General features: G+C 30.1%; 1 protein-coding gene across 1 annotated transcript; it reads left to right on the top strand.

Annotated features, from left to right (window-relative positions):
* Positions 1-3,428: 3,428 nt before the first annotated feature.
* On the top strand, positions 3,429-13,434 carry LOC145325352 (uncharacterized). The gene is made up of 8 exons (XM_080168354.1): positions 3,429-3,505; positions 4,395-4,488; positions 8,254-8,331; positions 9,732-9,800; positions 10,901-11,018; positions 11,785-11,921; positions 12,654-12,726; positions 13,047-13,434. Exons 1-8 carry the CDS (start codon positions 3,498-3,500, stop codon positions 13,286-13,288), a joined length of 819 nt encoding a protein of 272 aa, XP_080024480.1. The 5' UTR covers positions 3,429-3,497; the 3' UTR covers positions 13,289-13,434.
* The last annotated feature ends 3,504 nt before the right edge of the window (positions 13,435-16,938 follow it).

Genomic DNA, 16,938 nt, shown 5'->3' with positions numbered 1-16,938 from the left:
TAGGAAGTAAAAAAGAGTATGGGGGGCCCCCCATACTCTTTTTTGGGGGGGCCGTGTATTCTCAATATAAACTATTTAAAAACTTGTCTCAGGGGTTGTTAGTTTTATATATGCTATGAGAAGGGGGGGGGTTGAGGAAAGAGGTAAAAGACTATATAATGCAGGGAAAGGATGGACATTGATATTTTTATTACACTAGTAAAGTTGAGTGTCCACACATTTCAGCCACTAATTGTAATCTACAGAAGGGTAATTAGTAATTCAGAGGAAATTATGGAGTAGCCCCACTCTTTACTTGGATTTGTAAAACTTGAAAAAAAATCTTTTTTGATGTTTTATTCTTACTGAAAAAAAAATAATTTAATTACTTTAAATTAATTTAGTTTCATGATTATGTAAACCCAGAACCACTTCATTATGCAATCTACATTTTCCTGGATATTTTGTCTACGGTAGTCCATAAGTGTACAGCTTTACAGTACATTGTTTATATTTGTTAAAGCAACATGTATGATAAAAGAAAAAGATTCTTTTTAAAGTAAAATGCTTATATTTCAATCAAAATCAATATTTTTTATTTTTTACTGATCCACTTCATTATGCAAATCAAAAGAAAATCAATGGGAAAACGTTTGTTTTGCACTTTTCTCCAATTTTAAAAAATGATTCTGATAAAATAACAATTTTTTAAGGGATTTATGCATTAATTATAATGAAAAACAGTTTAAGGTAGATTTTAATGATTTTTCTAAATAAGAAATAATTGAAAAAAATAAATTCTATCCCTATCACTTTAGAGGACAGCTGCCGACCCCCAGTCTTATGGATGAAGCTAAATACATGTTAAAGATAAAAATTACCCTGACAATTATACAAAAATGTTTTTTGATGTGTTAAAAAAATTCATTTTAAAATCTTGATTTTGAGGATGATGGCCTTTAAGATGCTCTTACTGGTGGTGAAGGTGAGCTAAATGTTATCTAAGTACATGACCATTACAACAACTTGTCTATTAACCTACAGGGCGTTTAAAAAAAAACTGCGTTTTCCAAATTTGGGAAACAACCATTAGGAGTACAAAAAAAATAGTTATATGTCAATATTCTTCATAAAAATATGCATCGAAATTGTTACAGGTGTTTTTTAATATCTCTGAAAATAACGGCGCATTTTAAAGCATAAATATTTCAAAACATGCTTATGATGCTTTTTTCTGGTAGAATTTTGTGCCTTAAGGTTGGTTTTCAAAAATTTATTCACTTGAAAACAACATCTTAATACGGCCAATACAATTTTCTACCAATTACACTAAAAATTTCATTTAAAATTCCCTCACTGAAAACAAATATTCTTTTTGTATACTTAAGAAACATGACCTTAAAAATTGCTTATGTTCGTAAATCCCCACCCCTCATTTATTCCTATAATCCTTTAATTTGATTAACAGGTTAAGATATAAACTCATAATTTATCCATAATTTGTAATTAAATGCTTTAATAAAAAAAATTCAAACTTCAATAACTTTTTGGTCTTTAGAGATTTTTTTGTCAAATGAAAAGGAGTTTTTTTCTTTTTACTATAACCTACGTTATTAAAGAAGATTCTTTTACTGCAAATGCATCACAATAAAGAAATGTGAAAAAATGACAAATTGCAGTTCTTAAAATGCTTTTGTGAGGAGCTAAAAAGCATTTCACCTTTAAAACTCATTAGGGTACTTTTCTTATACCTTTTTCTAAATTAATATTGAAATTCTACGATTTTTTATACATAATAGAAGAGTTATTTTAATTTTTCTTGCACAACATTTTTCACATAAAGCATTTTTGGAAACTATGTACCTATCATAGAGGCCGTATTTTTAAGTATAAGTATGACACATAACTGAGATTTGGAAGTTTTTGAATATCTCCATCGTGGCGGGCACAGGATGCCAGCAAACCTGGCAGGGTCATCCAGTAAAGAACAAAAATATTTTTTTGACTTAAACAAAGCATTTAATATTACCAAAATACTAAAATATCCTCTAGTAGTACATCCTCATATTAAATACAGGTGTTCAAGTCAATTTCAGGTCCAGGTATGATCCTGCAGGTCCTGATCCTCCAGGTCTCCAGAAATCTTTAAAAGGCTCCTGTGGCCGCAATTTTTGACTTAGAGACTTCAAATTTTAAACTTAAGCTTTTCTTACATGTCTACATAATGTATTAAAATTTCATAAAGATCCGCCGCCATTTTCCCGCCGACCGCCGACTGCGGCGGCTGGCAGCTGCCAAGTACAGCTGCGGCCGCTGAAATTTATGTTTTGATATTTCAAATATAAAATTTACATAAAAATAAACATTTTCTGCAAAAAAAATTCTCCTCTAGCTTCAAAAATAAAAAGATTACAGCCGTTTAAAATTTTAAAGTTAAAAAGGACCTAAAAACAAAGGTTGTTAAATAAAAGGGTGAAGGAAGCGAAAATTGACTTTGACTTACTTCAGGTCGGAAATTCATCATAACACAGGGGACTTGCACAAAACATTTTAGCCCTCTAGCTCTAATAGGAACTGAGATAATAGGGATTAAGGTGCGGCAAGGGGCCTGACTGCTAAGGGACAGTATTAGATGAATATATGCTATCCTATTAATTTGCTGACCTGTATGCAATCCTAATCATATTACTAATGCTCATCATATTAATAATTAGTGTCAATTCATTACAGCAGAGAAAAAAATGTATAGGCATCATAGTTTAGACTTAGAGTTAATTGGTTATGCCCATGTCAATTATATTTTCCACAAAATTTGAATAAAAAATAAAATATTTAAAGTAATAACATTACTTCTATTTTTTAGTATTTAAGTATTTATATTCTATTGGGGACTCTACAATATTGTTGAATCAAATATTATAAGAATAACAGTATTATATATTTTAAGATATTTTAGACTCTTTTTTCACAGAAAAAATCATATTTTAATTTATTTTTAAAATTTAACATATTTGAATATTTTAACAATTTTTTATTTTAAACTCAAGATATTTTTTTCCAACATATATGATTATTTTGGCACAAACGCATCACATATGAACACTCAGATTGTTAAAACCCCAATTTTTAACCTTGAAACTTTGGAATGAGGGGGAGGGATTTTAAATGCCCTATTACTGGTCAATTGAGTTCCGGGGTAAGTGATAGCTCGCTCGTATTGTCCACTGCTTTTAACCAATAATCTTCAAAAGAGGTAAACTGTTTAAAGTTTACATTTTCTTTCTTAAGGCAATTACAAAATAAGGAAAAAAAAATACCAAAATTATATTAACTAAGAATGGAAAATTTATAGTTTTAAAACATAGACTTATTGAAATATTTATTACATAATTCTTTTATTAAAATCCTTTCTAAGAAAAAGAAATCAATGTATTATTTATAAAAGTTTATTTGGAGAAATATTGAACTTTATTTTTCTATTGTTATGTTCTCTCTCCTCTTTATTCTGCTACACTGTCATGCAGAGGTTAGATATAGATAAATAGATAGATAGATGTGTATAGATAGATAGATATATTGATAGATATATGTATAGATGGATAGATAGATAGTTATGTTTTCTCTCTCTCTGCTTTATTCTGTTACACTGTCATGCAGAGGACAGCTATATCTAGATGGCTTGATAGATGGATAAATAGATGGATAGATAGATAGTTATGTTTTCTCTCTCTCTGCTTTATTCTGTTACACTGTCATGCAGAGGACAGCTATATCTAGATGGCTTGATAGATGGATAAATAGATGGATAGATAGATGGATAGATAGATGGTTAGATAGATGGATAGATAGATGGATAGATATATGGATAGATATATGGATTGATGGAAATATAGATAGATGGATAAATAGACAGATTGATAAATAGATGTATTGATAGATAGATAGATAATGTTTTCTCTCCTCTTTATTCTGCTACTCTGTCATGCATAGGTCAGCTGTAATGATAATAGATAGATAAATAACAGATAAATGAATATGGGTAGATAAATAATGGATATATTGATATAAGGAATTACATATTAAGGATATATAGATATGCAGAAATTAAGAAAGATAGAGAGAAATAAATGAATGGAAAGATTGACATGTGAATTGATAGGCATGCTTTCTCTCTTCTTTATTCTGCTACACTGTCATGCAGAAGTCAGCTCTAGATAGATAATAAAGATGATTAAATAGATGGATAACATATATTTTTCTACTCGCCTATAGTTTCTAAGAATATTGCTTTATTGATGGATATTTAGATCGAAAAATAGATAAATTGGTAGATGATTAGTGAAATAGATTAATTGATATAATGATATGCAAATAAATAATTGCTTCTGAAACAATCTTTTATATTTTATGTTCAGGCACTATATTTCAATTCCAAGTGAGCTAAGAGAGAGTTTGAAAATGTTGAATAGCTGGATACAGTGGGGATATCATTATATCACTATTAGCTGGGTAAGTTATATATTGCTAAATTCTTTAATTTTAAAAAAGATAATGTGTTTACGTGTTTGTCTGTCTGTAACAAAAGATCCTGCTAACCGCAGGACTGATTTGGTTATTCTTTAAAGTGAAGCTTCTTATAGGTTCTTGGAAGGTTTATTACTATTTTTGGGGGAGGGTGTAGCGCAAACTTTATTTTTTACTTTTTTTAATTTAAAACTAAAGTTGAAAGTAAGAGGGAGGTCGACTTTCCCTACTTTATGTCTTCTTATAGGTCCTGGAAAGGTTTATTACTATTCTGGGGGATTTTACCTCCCTTAGGTGCCCCTAGAGGTCTCTCTTTAATAAATAGATGTATTTTCCAGGGAGGGAGTAGACATTTGGCTGTTTATTGCACCTAACGTTTCCGTACTTTTTTGTGTAACAACTTTAGTGAATTTTGATTGGTTGGTTTATAAAGTTTCAACCACTAATTGTAATCAGGGACAAGGGAAGGCTATTCTGGCAAACAATGCTTTAGAGCTGATTTCTTGATTTCCAGTTTAAACTTGATGATGAGATAAAGCAATTTGATAAGAATCTCAAGCACTATTTTAATACTTTTTGCTCTGTTTACTAAAAGCCATGCTATAAGGATTGCCAGAGTTTGTCTGCACATTCAGTTTAAAGATGTATGAGCAGACTTAAACTTTTTTTACAAGTTTTAGGTATTTTATCTAAAACATAAACTACTCGTAAATTATATGTTAAATAGTGAATAAATTTATTAAAAATCCTAAAGAGTGGATAGCTGTAATACTTTGAAAATATTTAAGATTGTTTAAATATTTATCTCATATACAAATTTAAATTCAAAAAAGGTTTTTACAACACCTAGCAATAAAATTCTGAACTACATGGCTATGTATTTTCACAATCATACATTTTATGATATTTGTTGTTATGTATTAATAATTAAACCTAAAAAATACTAATCTTCTCTGAGTATTACAACTTACAAACTTTTTTGATCATTTAAAATATGGGTAATTTCCCCCAAAGTGCCTTGTAGAGCACAGAGCCCCACCATTTCCCTACCATTAATGTAAAACAAATTGAAAACGATCAAAGGGGAACTACTCCTTTTGGTATAGCAAAGGTAACAAAAAAAAATTAAAAAGGAGGGGAACATTGCTTGATAGGCAACTTTGTGGTAAAGCCCCAATATATGTTTTTTATGCTTATTTTAGATTAAGTCGATCTTCAAATTGAATTTAGTATTTTATATTTTAGGGTTATTTTTTTTCAAAGAGAAGCTTTTCTAATTAGGATTGGTCAGTCCAGAGGCATGTTAGAATTGTCCAATCATTTTAAAACTTTGCAGGTGATTCCTGTAGGTATGATTAGGAAAGCGGAGCACTTCCATAATCGTTACCAGAATGTCCGTATGTCCATTTTAAACATGGACAAATTTTTATGTGAATTCTGTGACAACAAAGTACATTATTAAAAGCGAAGCAACTTTATAATCATGTCCTAGAAATGTGAGTATGTCCATAAACATTATCCTGTATCAAGCAGTTTTTACTTACAATTTTGCTTCGACTCTTATACATTTATATTCTGATTATTCAGTTCTAACATTCTACAAGTGTTAATGTCCATTTGTCCTACCGTTTAAGAGCTTTGTTCTCATAGATGTTGTCATCCTTGTTTAATAAGTAATAAACAATGAATTTGATTTTAAGCTTTAGGCATAAGTTTATTTTCTAATTATTTTCAATTTTTCTGTAAAGATCCAATTCGTTAGTGTTGAATATGGCCAATTTCATTTTTTAAAGATTCATATAGATATTTTTTAGTTATTAAATCATTTTGAAACTTTTGCTTTAACCTGCCTTGAGGGGTTAATTAAAGTGCTTTTGATTAAAAATTTGTTAAAATATTTTGTTTTTGTTTGTAAACAGTTACAAATATCATGAATAAGAAAAAAATGTAAAGATTTTAATTTCAGGAATTATTATAAAATATTTTTTAAATCTCCCTAATTCTAAATTATTTAGTAAGAAGCCTTTGTTTTGATTCTGTAAACAGACGGTTGAGGTGATAGCTTATGATTTATACTTTCTGAATTGAACAATACTACAAAATACAAGTATGTTGCACCTTCTTTTTAGCTCTATACCCTAGAAGATTTCCAGAGTAGGTTTCGTGATTTTCCTAGAATTGTTGACCAGAAAGAACTTCCTTTGTCCTTGATTGTAATCTACAGAACTAGCAGTTTTGTGAATCTTCATAAATGCATATCAATTTATCGGCCAATCTCTTATCCCTTTACTTGAAATCTAAGTTATAAAATTATAATCTTTAAAATATTCAATTAAACTAAATGATTTAAAAGAAAAAAATCTTTTATCTTATCCTTATCCTTTTTTAAGAAATTAATTCAAAAATTAATTTAAGCAATCACATAATTTATTTCTTACAGTTATTTTTTCATATTTTTCTTACTTAACAAAAAATACTTAACCCTTAGCGTTCAGGGAGGGGGGGGGGGCGATTAAATGTATGAAGAAATAGTTATTTCTCGCATCGTATTATAAACGGCTTTCCGCGGATATAGAATGTACAATTATGAGATTAAAACTAGTTTTTTTAGCCCCGAGGTGACGAAGTCACCGGCTAAAAAAACTAGTTTTAATCTTATGATTGTACATTTCTATATTCGTAGAAAGCTGGATATAATACGATGCTAGACATAGTTTTTTCGTATGGATGAGAACCGGTTCCTATCCACCGGATTCGAATGAATACGAGAAAAAGGATTAAAATATATTTCTGTAAGATTACAATATTTGAGGAAAGCTAATTCATACTACAAAATCACTAAATTAAAATTTTTTTTTTTGATTTACTCAGTCTTTATTTTTATGAAAGTTGTTGAATATGAGAAGAAATTGAGACACTTTTTTACCTACATTTTTTTTTTATTTAAACAATTTTTTCTTTATTGGCGACAATGTCTGTTGAGACATAAAATTTATTCTAATACTTTTTCCTGTTTTATGTCTTTAAACATAGATATGTTGCAGTTTTTCGTCATTTCTATTCTAATAAGACCTTACAAAAATTATTAGTTTTAAAAACCCGATGTTTTTAGACGTTTCCTATGGAGAAAATACACTTTTCAGATAAAAGGCAATCAAAATCCTTATTTATATTATAAAAGGTTATAACTGCACTTATATTCCAAAAAAAATTATTGGTTTTAGTGAAAATTGACTGCACTTACTTTGCATGTTTATTCGTTGATGTATTGTAGAGAATTAATTTTTCAATGAATTTCGATAGATGAAATCAAAATACGTAATTTTACTCTATACTAGAATACAAAATGCATGAATAAAAAACAATTTAAGCTAAGAATTTTAAATAAAAAAAACCTTCCAAACTGTAAAAAATTCTCAATCCATAGTAAAATATAAAGTTTGAATTCCACCCCAAAAAAGTTATTTTGGGGGCCTATTCGTATTTTTAGCTCTGATTCTACTGGTGTCATTGTATATTTTGATATACCTTTTAGAAATAGGTTAAAAACAACTTTGAGGTCCTTCACTGAATTATGATTGGTAAGGTTTATTAAAATTAATTTCCAAACGTTTTAACCACTTGTTGAAATCTACAGAAGGGGTACTTTTGTGGATTAAAATTGGATATGTACATCAATTGATCGACCTTTGTCTTATTCCTTTATATCCCTGCATTGTCTCCCATCTTTATATTCCAATATTTATTTAGAGTATGTGTATGATGTTGAGAATTCTGTTTGGACCATTCAAGCAGTTCCTGGGAATGGCTATTGTCAGGTTAATTCAGGTACGTGATGAGTTCCTAGGCATGGCTATTGACAGACTAATTCAGGTAGGTAATGAGTTCCTAGTTTTGTCAGACTAATGCAGGTAGGTCATGAGTTCCTAGACATGGCTATTGTCAGACTAATTCAGGTAGGTCATGAGTTCCTAGACATGGCTATTGTCAGACTAATTCAGGTAGGTCATGAGTTCCTAGACATGGCTATTGTCAGACTAATTCAGGTAGGTCATGAGTTCCTGGGCATGGCTATTGTCAGACTAATTCAGGTAGGTCATGAGTTCCTGGGCATGGATATTGTCAGACTAATGCAGGTAGGTCATGAGTTCCTAGGCATGGCTATTGTCCATATTATTACCATGTAAATTTAGGACTTTTCAGACAAAAGTTGTTGGATGTGACTTGCCATAATATATACCAGTGTAGTGGGTGTTTTTTCATCCAATTACAAGTGGATGATGTCCTTGGATTCTCTAAATGATCACTTGAAATCGAAGGAGAATCTCGCCCTAATTAAGTAATTGGTTATAAAAAAGTCATGCCTTACTTAGAAGCATTTTATATTATGACCTTATATTTGTTGAGTTCGACATCCATTAGGTGGGAAAAATATTAGGAAAAAGGGGTGGATGGAGGGTGTCGTTATTTTAGCCCGCTGGACGTAAAAAAAAATCTAGTGCAACATTCAAGGAATTATATATCGATTGGTACAACTTTAGTTATATACAAAATTCTGATATTAAGACTTATTGTAATATATGTAAACTAGCGGCTTCGCCCCTAGCCTCTAGGGGCTTTGCCCCAAGAGGTGATAAAAAAGATGAAGGTGAAATTCGTAAAGGGCCAAAGAAATCTCCTGCAAATAAAAGGACCAAGGAAATCTTCTGCAATAAAAAAAGGGGGAGATTTTTTTGTTTTTTGGGGGGAGTTGGGGGTGTCCCACCCCCCAAGAAAATAGCTTAAAACCATCACAGGACCAGTAGGTATAATCCCTGAAAAGTAGAGCCCAATTGGTTCAGCGGTTACTGAGATCTTAAGCTTCAGACGGACAGACAGACATCGTTCTACTTTGTATTATAGATAACTATTTTAAAAATTAGGTTATAATTACAATTAAAACCAAAATATTAAATGCAAATAGTTTAAAACAATTCTGGAGGTTTTCCTTAACCTGCACCAAATTCCCTACCTCTTAATGAAATTGAAAATAAAGTGGGGAAGTAGCAATTTTTAAAATTTGTTTATTACTTTAGGTCAGGTTAGGTGAGGTCTTATTGGGTAGCACCGCAGGGATAAATCAACACAAGCATAAGAAAAACAAATCCTTCCTTATATTAGAAATAATTGGACTGAGGGTCATTGAACGATTGGCATTTTAAGGGAAAGCACCAAATATTTTGTTTCAGGCGTTGACACAGTTTACAGTTTTTATCCAGATCATCCACGCTCTCTGCAGAACTACTTCTTGCTCGGATGTAAGTTAATCCTTATTCTATACCTATATGAGCGACTACTTTTTCTGTTTTTTACCCTATGAATAATTTTCGACAGATTTTTTTAAAACAGCTTGCTTTATTGCATCAAGATCCATGACAGATCTATATAAGAAATAAACGTCTATAAATGAGCTTGAGTCTTCCAATAGTAGAGTGTTTAATACTCATAGTGCTACAATAATCCATAATAAACTCTCATTGACCAGAACAATAAGACCCATTATTTTACTCTATGAAAAATAAATTCCTTTTTTTTATTTCATGTTGCTATTTTAATTATTAAATTTCTACTCATAAAATAGAATATTTAAATTTATGAAATAGTTCTATTCTTCTTTTTATTAATACTGAAGAATTATTGACGTGTATCTTTTTGATGGAAATATGTAATCGATATCATCTTTAAATATAAATTTTATACTTATACTGTAGTATATTTATAATCCGAGCAATTAAAAATCACTCAAAAGATTAAAACAATAGAATTTCTAATAGCGAAGCTTTCAGGAAAGGACGTACAATTTTTAAGTGTTTAAAAGTGAAACTTTTCTTTGATTAGGGTCCATCCGTCCGTCCGTCTGTTCGTCCTTCTGTCCGAGACAGTCTTTTCGTTAATTAAAACAGATTAGAATTTTCCCTATTTTTAAAACTTTTAATGTTGATTTACATAACAATAAGGTAAGATTAAGAAATCATAGCAACTCTATAATCAATCCCAAAAAGTCCGTACATCCATTTAAAATGCAGATTTTTAAAATTTTTTGACAACAATTTTTGTGTGTTATAACTATCTTATTTGCTGACTTTTGGAATACTGATTCCTATTACAAAAAGGTATATTATTATAAGCGTAGCATCTCTATAATAAAGTCCTAAAATGTAAGTATGTCTTTAAACAGTATCCTATATTTTAAAAGTTTTGCAAAAAAAATATTTACAATTTTGATTACAATTATTAATTATGCGTTCTAATTCTGCTTATTCAGTTCTGACACTCTACAAGTGTAAATGTTCGTTTGTCCTACCGTATCAGAGCTTTGCTTTTATGGATGTTGTCATCCTTGTTTTTATATTTCTAGACGTTTGGATTTCTGATGACCATGGCACCAAAAAGATTGATAAGGCGGGTTGTCTGGATTTCTGGCATACTGGCTTGTAGCATCAATTGTTTGACAACTATTATGGATGTTGTTTTTGGTATGTATTTGATATTGAGTTATGCAATGAACGTTTTGACGTTTTTCAATATCAAAATATCAAATAATTATTTAGATGTCAAAACTACAATTCAAAATTAACATTTCTAAAATCTAGTTGATAAAACAAGTATACATTTGTAAAAGCAACTCAATTCATATGTTTCTTAATTTTAACAATTATAGAGTTGCAATGCATTCCAGAATATGCAAAATTGTTACAGGAATCATCACTTAAAATATGTATAAGTAAATTTTGTCTGTAATAATTATATCTAATTTTATGTCCACCCGTCCCTGTGTGGCGCTAGGCGAAAAAGTCATTTTCATGGTTGCTTTTTGAGATATTTGGTGAAGATTTCCTGTGCCAATGAGCATACAAAATAAAATACATTTTTTTTGTACTTTGCTACTTATGGATGTTGGCATCCTTGTCATGTTGGTAGATAATATTAGACTGTAGATTATACTGGTGTATAAATCATATAAATTTTTAGGCTAAAAACTTTGGGCTCTTTTGTTCAATTTTTTAACTGCTAGTTTTAAACTTTTCAGCCTATACTTTTATTATGCAGATAGGGTTATAATGTTTTATTTATGTGGACTTATTTAATCGTCCATTGTCTTATGCCTTAAATCCCAGCATCCTTATTTATTTTGCCTGAAGGATTCGGTATCCAGCCAAAAGTTAGCTACCTGACCTACCTGGTGCAAAAATTCTATCTATCTATCTATTTATCTATCTATCTATCTATTTGTCTATCTAGGATTCCGTATCCAGCCAACAGAGAGTTACCTGACTTGGTGTCAGGATTCTGCCCTGACAAGTTTCACGGGACTCGCTGTATTTCTCTCCATCCTTCTGCTGGTCATTGTCATGGGCGCCACTCAAGTTTTTATCCAGGTAATAGTTTGCCACTTGAGGTGTGAAAAATTGAATTTTATTTTTGTTATCAAAAATAGACCCCTCCCCCAAAATAGCTATACATCTTTCCAGGACCTATGAGAAGCTACACTGTAAAGGAAAACCATATTAGTTTAGATCCTTTGATAGAGACAGACAAAGATTATTTGACTTTATTTATAAGGATTGGGTAGGGTTCCTTTTTTCTGGTATTTTTAGTGAAAATATTAATTTACAATCTACCCTTTTTATTTCATACAACAACAACAAAAACAACATTTGTGAAGTTTCGTTAGATGGTTTTTCTGGTTAAACCCCCCCCCCCCTTGAAAGATTGGAAACGTGATTTTTTAAACTGCAAATAATTAACTTTATGCGAGAGGTGGGGGTGGTAAGGGAGAAAATAGTGCAATGTTCACTAAAAGAAAAACAATAACTTAACTTGGTAATCAATATTTTTTTAAAACAAATGTATCAGGTTTAAGACGACAATTGCAGCTATATACACTTAAAATATTGCATAAAAATATAAATATTGCATTATCACCATACTCTTATATTATTTGCCAATCAAATTTGTCTATATGATATTTTATGGGTAGAATTGTAAGATTTTCACATTGTAATGTCATTTTTAAGTCAGATAAAATATATTTTCATTAAATTAGAAACTTTGACGTTACAGTTTTAAATCATGCAAAACGACATTATCAACTTTCATTATAATCTTAGACTAATTATGGAATCAGCTGTTTGTCCTGGGCCACTATCAAATATCTCTTTCCGGTCTTCACTTGGCTGCTAGGTAATTATGATCTATGTATTTGAACAAGGACAAATATATCAATAGGGCGCACAGCTTTTGACTCATCTCTTTATCCTGGGTAACAACCATAAGAAAATCCTAATACTCTTATGAAAAAAAACTAGAATAGTGCTTTTTAGACGAAAAAAAAGAGTTTCTGACGTTATTGGGCAAACAAAATAAGTTTTCTTAGTAGTTTAAAGATTTTTGAAAAGATATTTAGCAACTAAAAAATAAAATTTCGTTTTATTGTTCTATCTTATATTTAATTAATTTTTTATTTTCAAAATAGCTACCTAACTTTTCACTTTCTGTTTTAGGAATATTTCTATCTTTCTTACATCTGTTGTTGCCCCTACCTGCCACTCTCAAGTCATTGGACATGTTCAGGATACCAACACCTTTCTACATTGCCCTCATATGGACAACCAGCTTTCTTGTTGGAGTATTTCTCAAAGAATATAAGGGCACCTTTATCATTGTAAAGGAATTAAAGATGTCAATGCATCAGCTCTTGGCTCAAAGATCTCGTGCCAATAATCTAATTCAACCTTTGTTGTAATCAGAGAAGTGCAGAAGGGGGTTGTATACAAACCCGTGGTAAAATTAGGAGAGTTGATCAAACCCCTTACAACCCTTTGTTAAGGGTCTATACCTCCTAATACAGCTATTGTAGGTGAAAAAATCACACCCTCTTTAAACTTAAACTTAAACGTTCGTCAATTTACCAATTCAGGGATGGTTTTTTTTCAGTGGGTGTGTACACCCCTGTGATCCCCTCAGATACAAAAAATATAATTTTGTTGTCTGTATTATACCCACCTATATTTTAAATCAAGGATGGGGTATCAAAATTCTTTGAACGCCACTGGTTGTAAGTAAAAATATGTAATTGTTCACTTTGATTTTCCTAAGTTACAATTAAGACTATATTCAGGATTAAGTTGTAAACATTTATCATTCAAATGTCCACTTAAATTATAAATTTCTAACTGTCATTCTTGTCTTCACAACAAAGTAATATAAATAATATACTAAATAATGTACCTAATAATACAATTTATTTTAGTTTATTTTGTATAAAACAAAGATAATTCTGGTAATGTGTATGTATAAGGATTAAGAAGGATGTTATAAACCATTATATAAATAAATTATTATTAAAAAGATAACTTATTGTGATTGCTTTTGTTTAATGGCTTAATCTGATTCAATCTTTTAATGTAGAATTAATTGCCCTGTAAAAGTTTTCGTTTAATTGATTAATTTATTTAAGTAATATATATATATATAATAAAAAAATTACTTATTGTTATTAATATTTTAAATATATGTGTTTTCCATAATTCATAATGTTTTAATATAATTAGTAAATAATAGCATGGCTAAATTAATTTTGTAAGAAAAGGTATCTGTACAAACATGATAATAACAAAATGTAGTTTTAGAACCTGAAATTCACCTTAATGCAATGTTAAATTTGTTGTGTACTAATATAGGACATACTAGTATTTTAATCACAAAAAGGCTTTGATATAGTCAAAAAAATCATTATTACTCTTTACCTTGAAGACTCTGCCAGGCTTAATGGCATGCAATGCTCGCCAGGATGGAGATATTCAAAAAAAATCCAACTCTCAGAAATGGTAATACCCATACTTAAAAGTAACCATAATTATAGCCCTTTATCTATCACACACAGAAAATGAGATCGAAAAACGCCCCCCTTCCCCCTTACTCTTTAAACCCGTTTTCTCATAGAATATTAGTAAAGACTATTAAAATGATGAATATCCATAATGCTTTTTTGCATTAAAGGTTTATGGAAGATGACATTTAGAATCTCTCTTGTATTTGGAAGAAAATCAGCAAGAAAGTTAATGTTATATACATTTTAACATGCTTTTAATTATATTTATTAAAGCATTCATTTACCATTGTGATTTACCTAGTTCCAAATGGTAAAGCCGATACATAGACCTTTTATTTCAGATCAATATCGAAGGATGCATGGCAATTAGTAACCTTAGATTAGCCTCTTTGGATTTTGGGGGCAACAATCATGGAATTGTTTCAACAAACATCCTTAAAGTTATAACAGGAATCGATTTTAAAAAGTATAATTTTGTAGGGATAAGACAATGGCTAATAAATTGGTGTACATCCCAAATGATGATAAACACAATTTCCCCTTTTGTAGATTAAAATTAGTGGTTTAAACGTTTGGACAATCAACTTGATTAAACAACCAATCAAATTTCTCTGTAGTCTCTTAAGTTGTTAAGCCATTTACTTTGGGGACTAGTGTAATTAATAAACCATTGTCTCCTCTCTCTCTGAATGTCTGTAGTTTAACTTCTAAGTTTGATTTTAAAAATAAAGTTTAGTATAATGATTTAGTCATAAATAAAATATTTAATGTAACAACTTGCAGTAATTACAATTAAAAATGTCTAACTGTATAAATTATTAGTTGTCATTCTGTGTCTGGTGTAGTTATATTCCCCCCCATCATATTAAGATGTTCTAATAAACCAAAGAGTTGTGAATCTTTTAATTTTGTCTTTTCATGTTTTTATACAAAGTTTTTTACAAGTTGAATATTTTTTACTTACTTCCTTTGTAACTTACATGTATTTATTCCTTATTTTTCATTTGTTTCGCCAATTTTTTTGTCACAATTTAAGAAATTAAAATTTGTTCCAATAAAGATAAAAAAATCAGATGTTGACCTCTAGGGTTATTGGCGTCGCTTTGGGATCTAGATCTCTCCACGCACCTTGGAACATACCCTCAGTATTATAATTGCGTGGTGAAGCGTCCATTCGCCCGATAGACAACAAACCCATTGATTGCATGACCTTTTTTTTCTGAAAGCTGTACAAACTGTACAAACTGCATGGAATAGAGTTGCGCCTGTTACAGGTCTAAGGCATTAATCCTACTGTTACTATTGATGTTACGCGCCTGGCATAGCAGCAGTTGGTACCATTTCAATATGTTTAGTTTGAGGCAGTGAGGTTCAGACTTAAACAGCATGCCGACATAACCAATTATGCTAATCCAGCAGCTTGTAAAAAAAACAAATAAAAATTGTAAAACTAAAACTAAAAAACCTAAAACTTTTTGCTGTTTTGGGTAGACATAATCTTGGTGAAATGTATGCAAATATATTCCTTCCATTTCAAAATTAAATCAGGCAAATTAGCAAATCTAATCTAATATGTTTATAATGTTTAGAATCAGACATAATTGTGTTATTTAGGCTTTATGCATTGGCAGACTAAATTAAATAAATATTATGAGTTCAAAATAAATAAATATTAATCCTTATACTAAAGTAACAGGATGTGTGTCTGTGTGTTTGTATGTTTGTGTGTTTGTTTGTACCGAAGGATCTCACTAACCGCTGAACCGATCGGGTTCTCCTTAACAGGGTAGCTTCTCATAGGTCCCGGGAAGGTTTATAACTATTTTCTTGGGGGTTGGGACACCCCCAACCCCCCCAAAAAAATGAAAAATTCCCCCCCAAAAGTTTAAAATTTTGTTAACTAAAATTAATTTTTCTTCACCACCCCAAAAATTTTTTTTTTTACTTTTTCTTTTAAAATCTAAATTAATAAATTGGGTTATCAAATTCGACTCTCCCCTCCTCAAGTGCCTCAAGGGGCGTACCCGCTAGTTTTACATATAAAGCTTAGCCTATTGTAATTGTTGATACAATTAATTATCTGATATCTAAAAAAAATAAAATAATAACCAATTGTTTGTAAAAAATGATAAAATTCACAAAATATCAGAATATGATTTAATCAGGAAATTGACTGGTTTAGAATATTGTATTTGGCAGGTGAACTAAAGTTTAGATTATTATATACATATTATGTTAAATTTACAATATCTGAGCATATTAATCATGGATCTACAATAGTTTATATTTATATTGAACCCTTCAATACTTTCAAATTTGAAAACTTAAAGAAATAGCTTGTAAAAATTAAAAGAAACCAATGTAACATGAAAGAGGATACTTAAAGAAATGTTTGGTAATAGTACAAGAAAATAATGTAATATCAAAGAAGCTTTATAAAAGTTTTACTCTTTTATAATCTTAGCTGTTTATTTATAGCCAATTAATATTTTTTTCTTTATTTCATCTTTTTTTAGGTTTAAATCAACAAATATAGAAAATACCCAAATAAAAACCATAAT

This window comes from Acartia tonsa, chromosome 8 (genome assembly GCF_053477335.1).
Source record: "Acartia tonsa isolate MP-2025a chromosome 8, ASM5347733v1, whole genome shotgun sequence".
NCBI lineage: Eukaryota > Metazoa > Arthropoda > Copepoda > Calanoida > Acartiidae > Acartia > Acartia tonsa.
The sequence above is the reverse complement of the archived record's forward strand: the minus strand, read 5'-3'. Positions and strand labels throughout refer to the sequence as shown.

Excerpts from the sequence above, each read along its gene's own strand:
- LOC145325352 (XM_080168354.1), top strand. Across the intron at positions 4,489-8,253 it reads ATTATATCACTATTAGCTGG|AGTATGTGTATGATGTTGAG; the intron begins GTAAGTTATATA and ends ATATTTATTTAG. Across the intron at positions 11,922-12,653 it reads CCACTCAAGTTTTTATCCAG|ACTAATTATGGAATCAGCTG; the intron begins GTAATAGTTTGC and ends TTATAATCTTAG.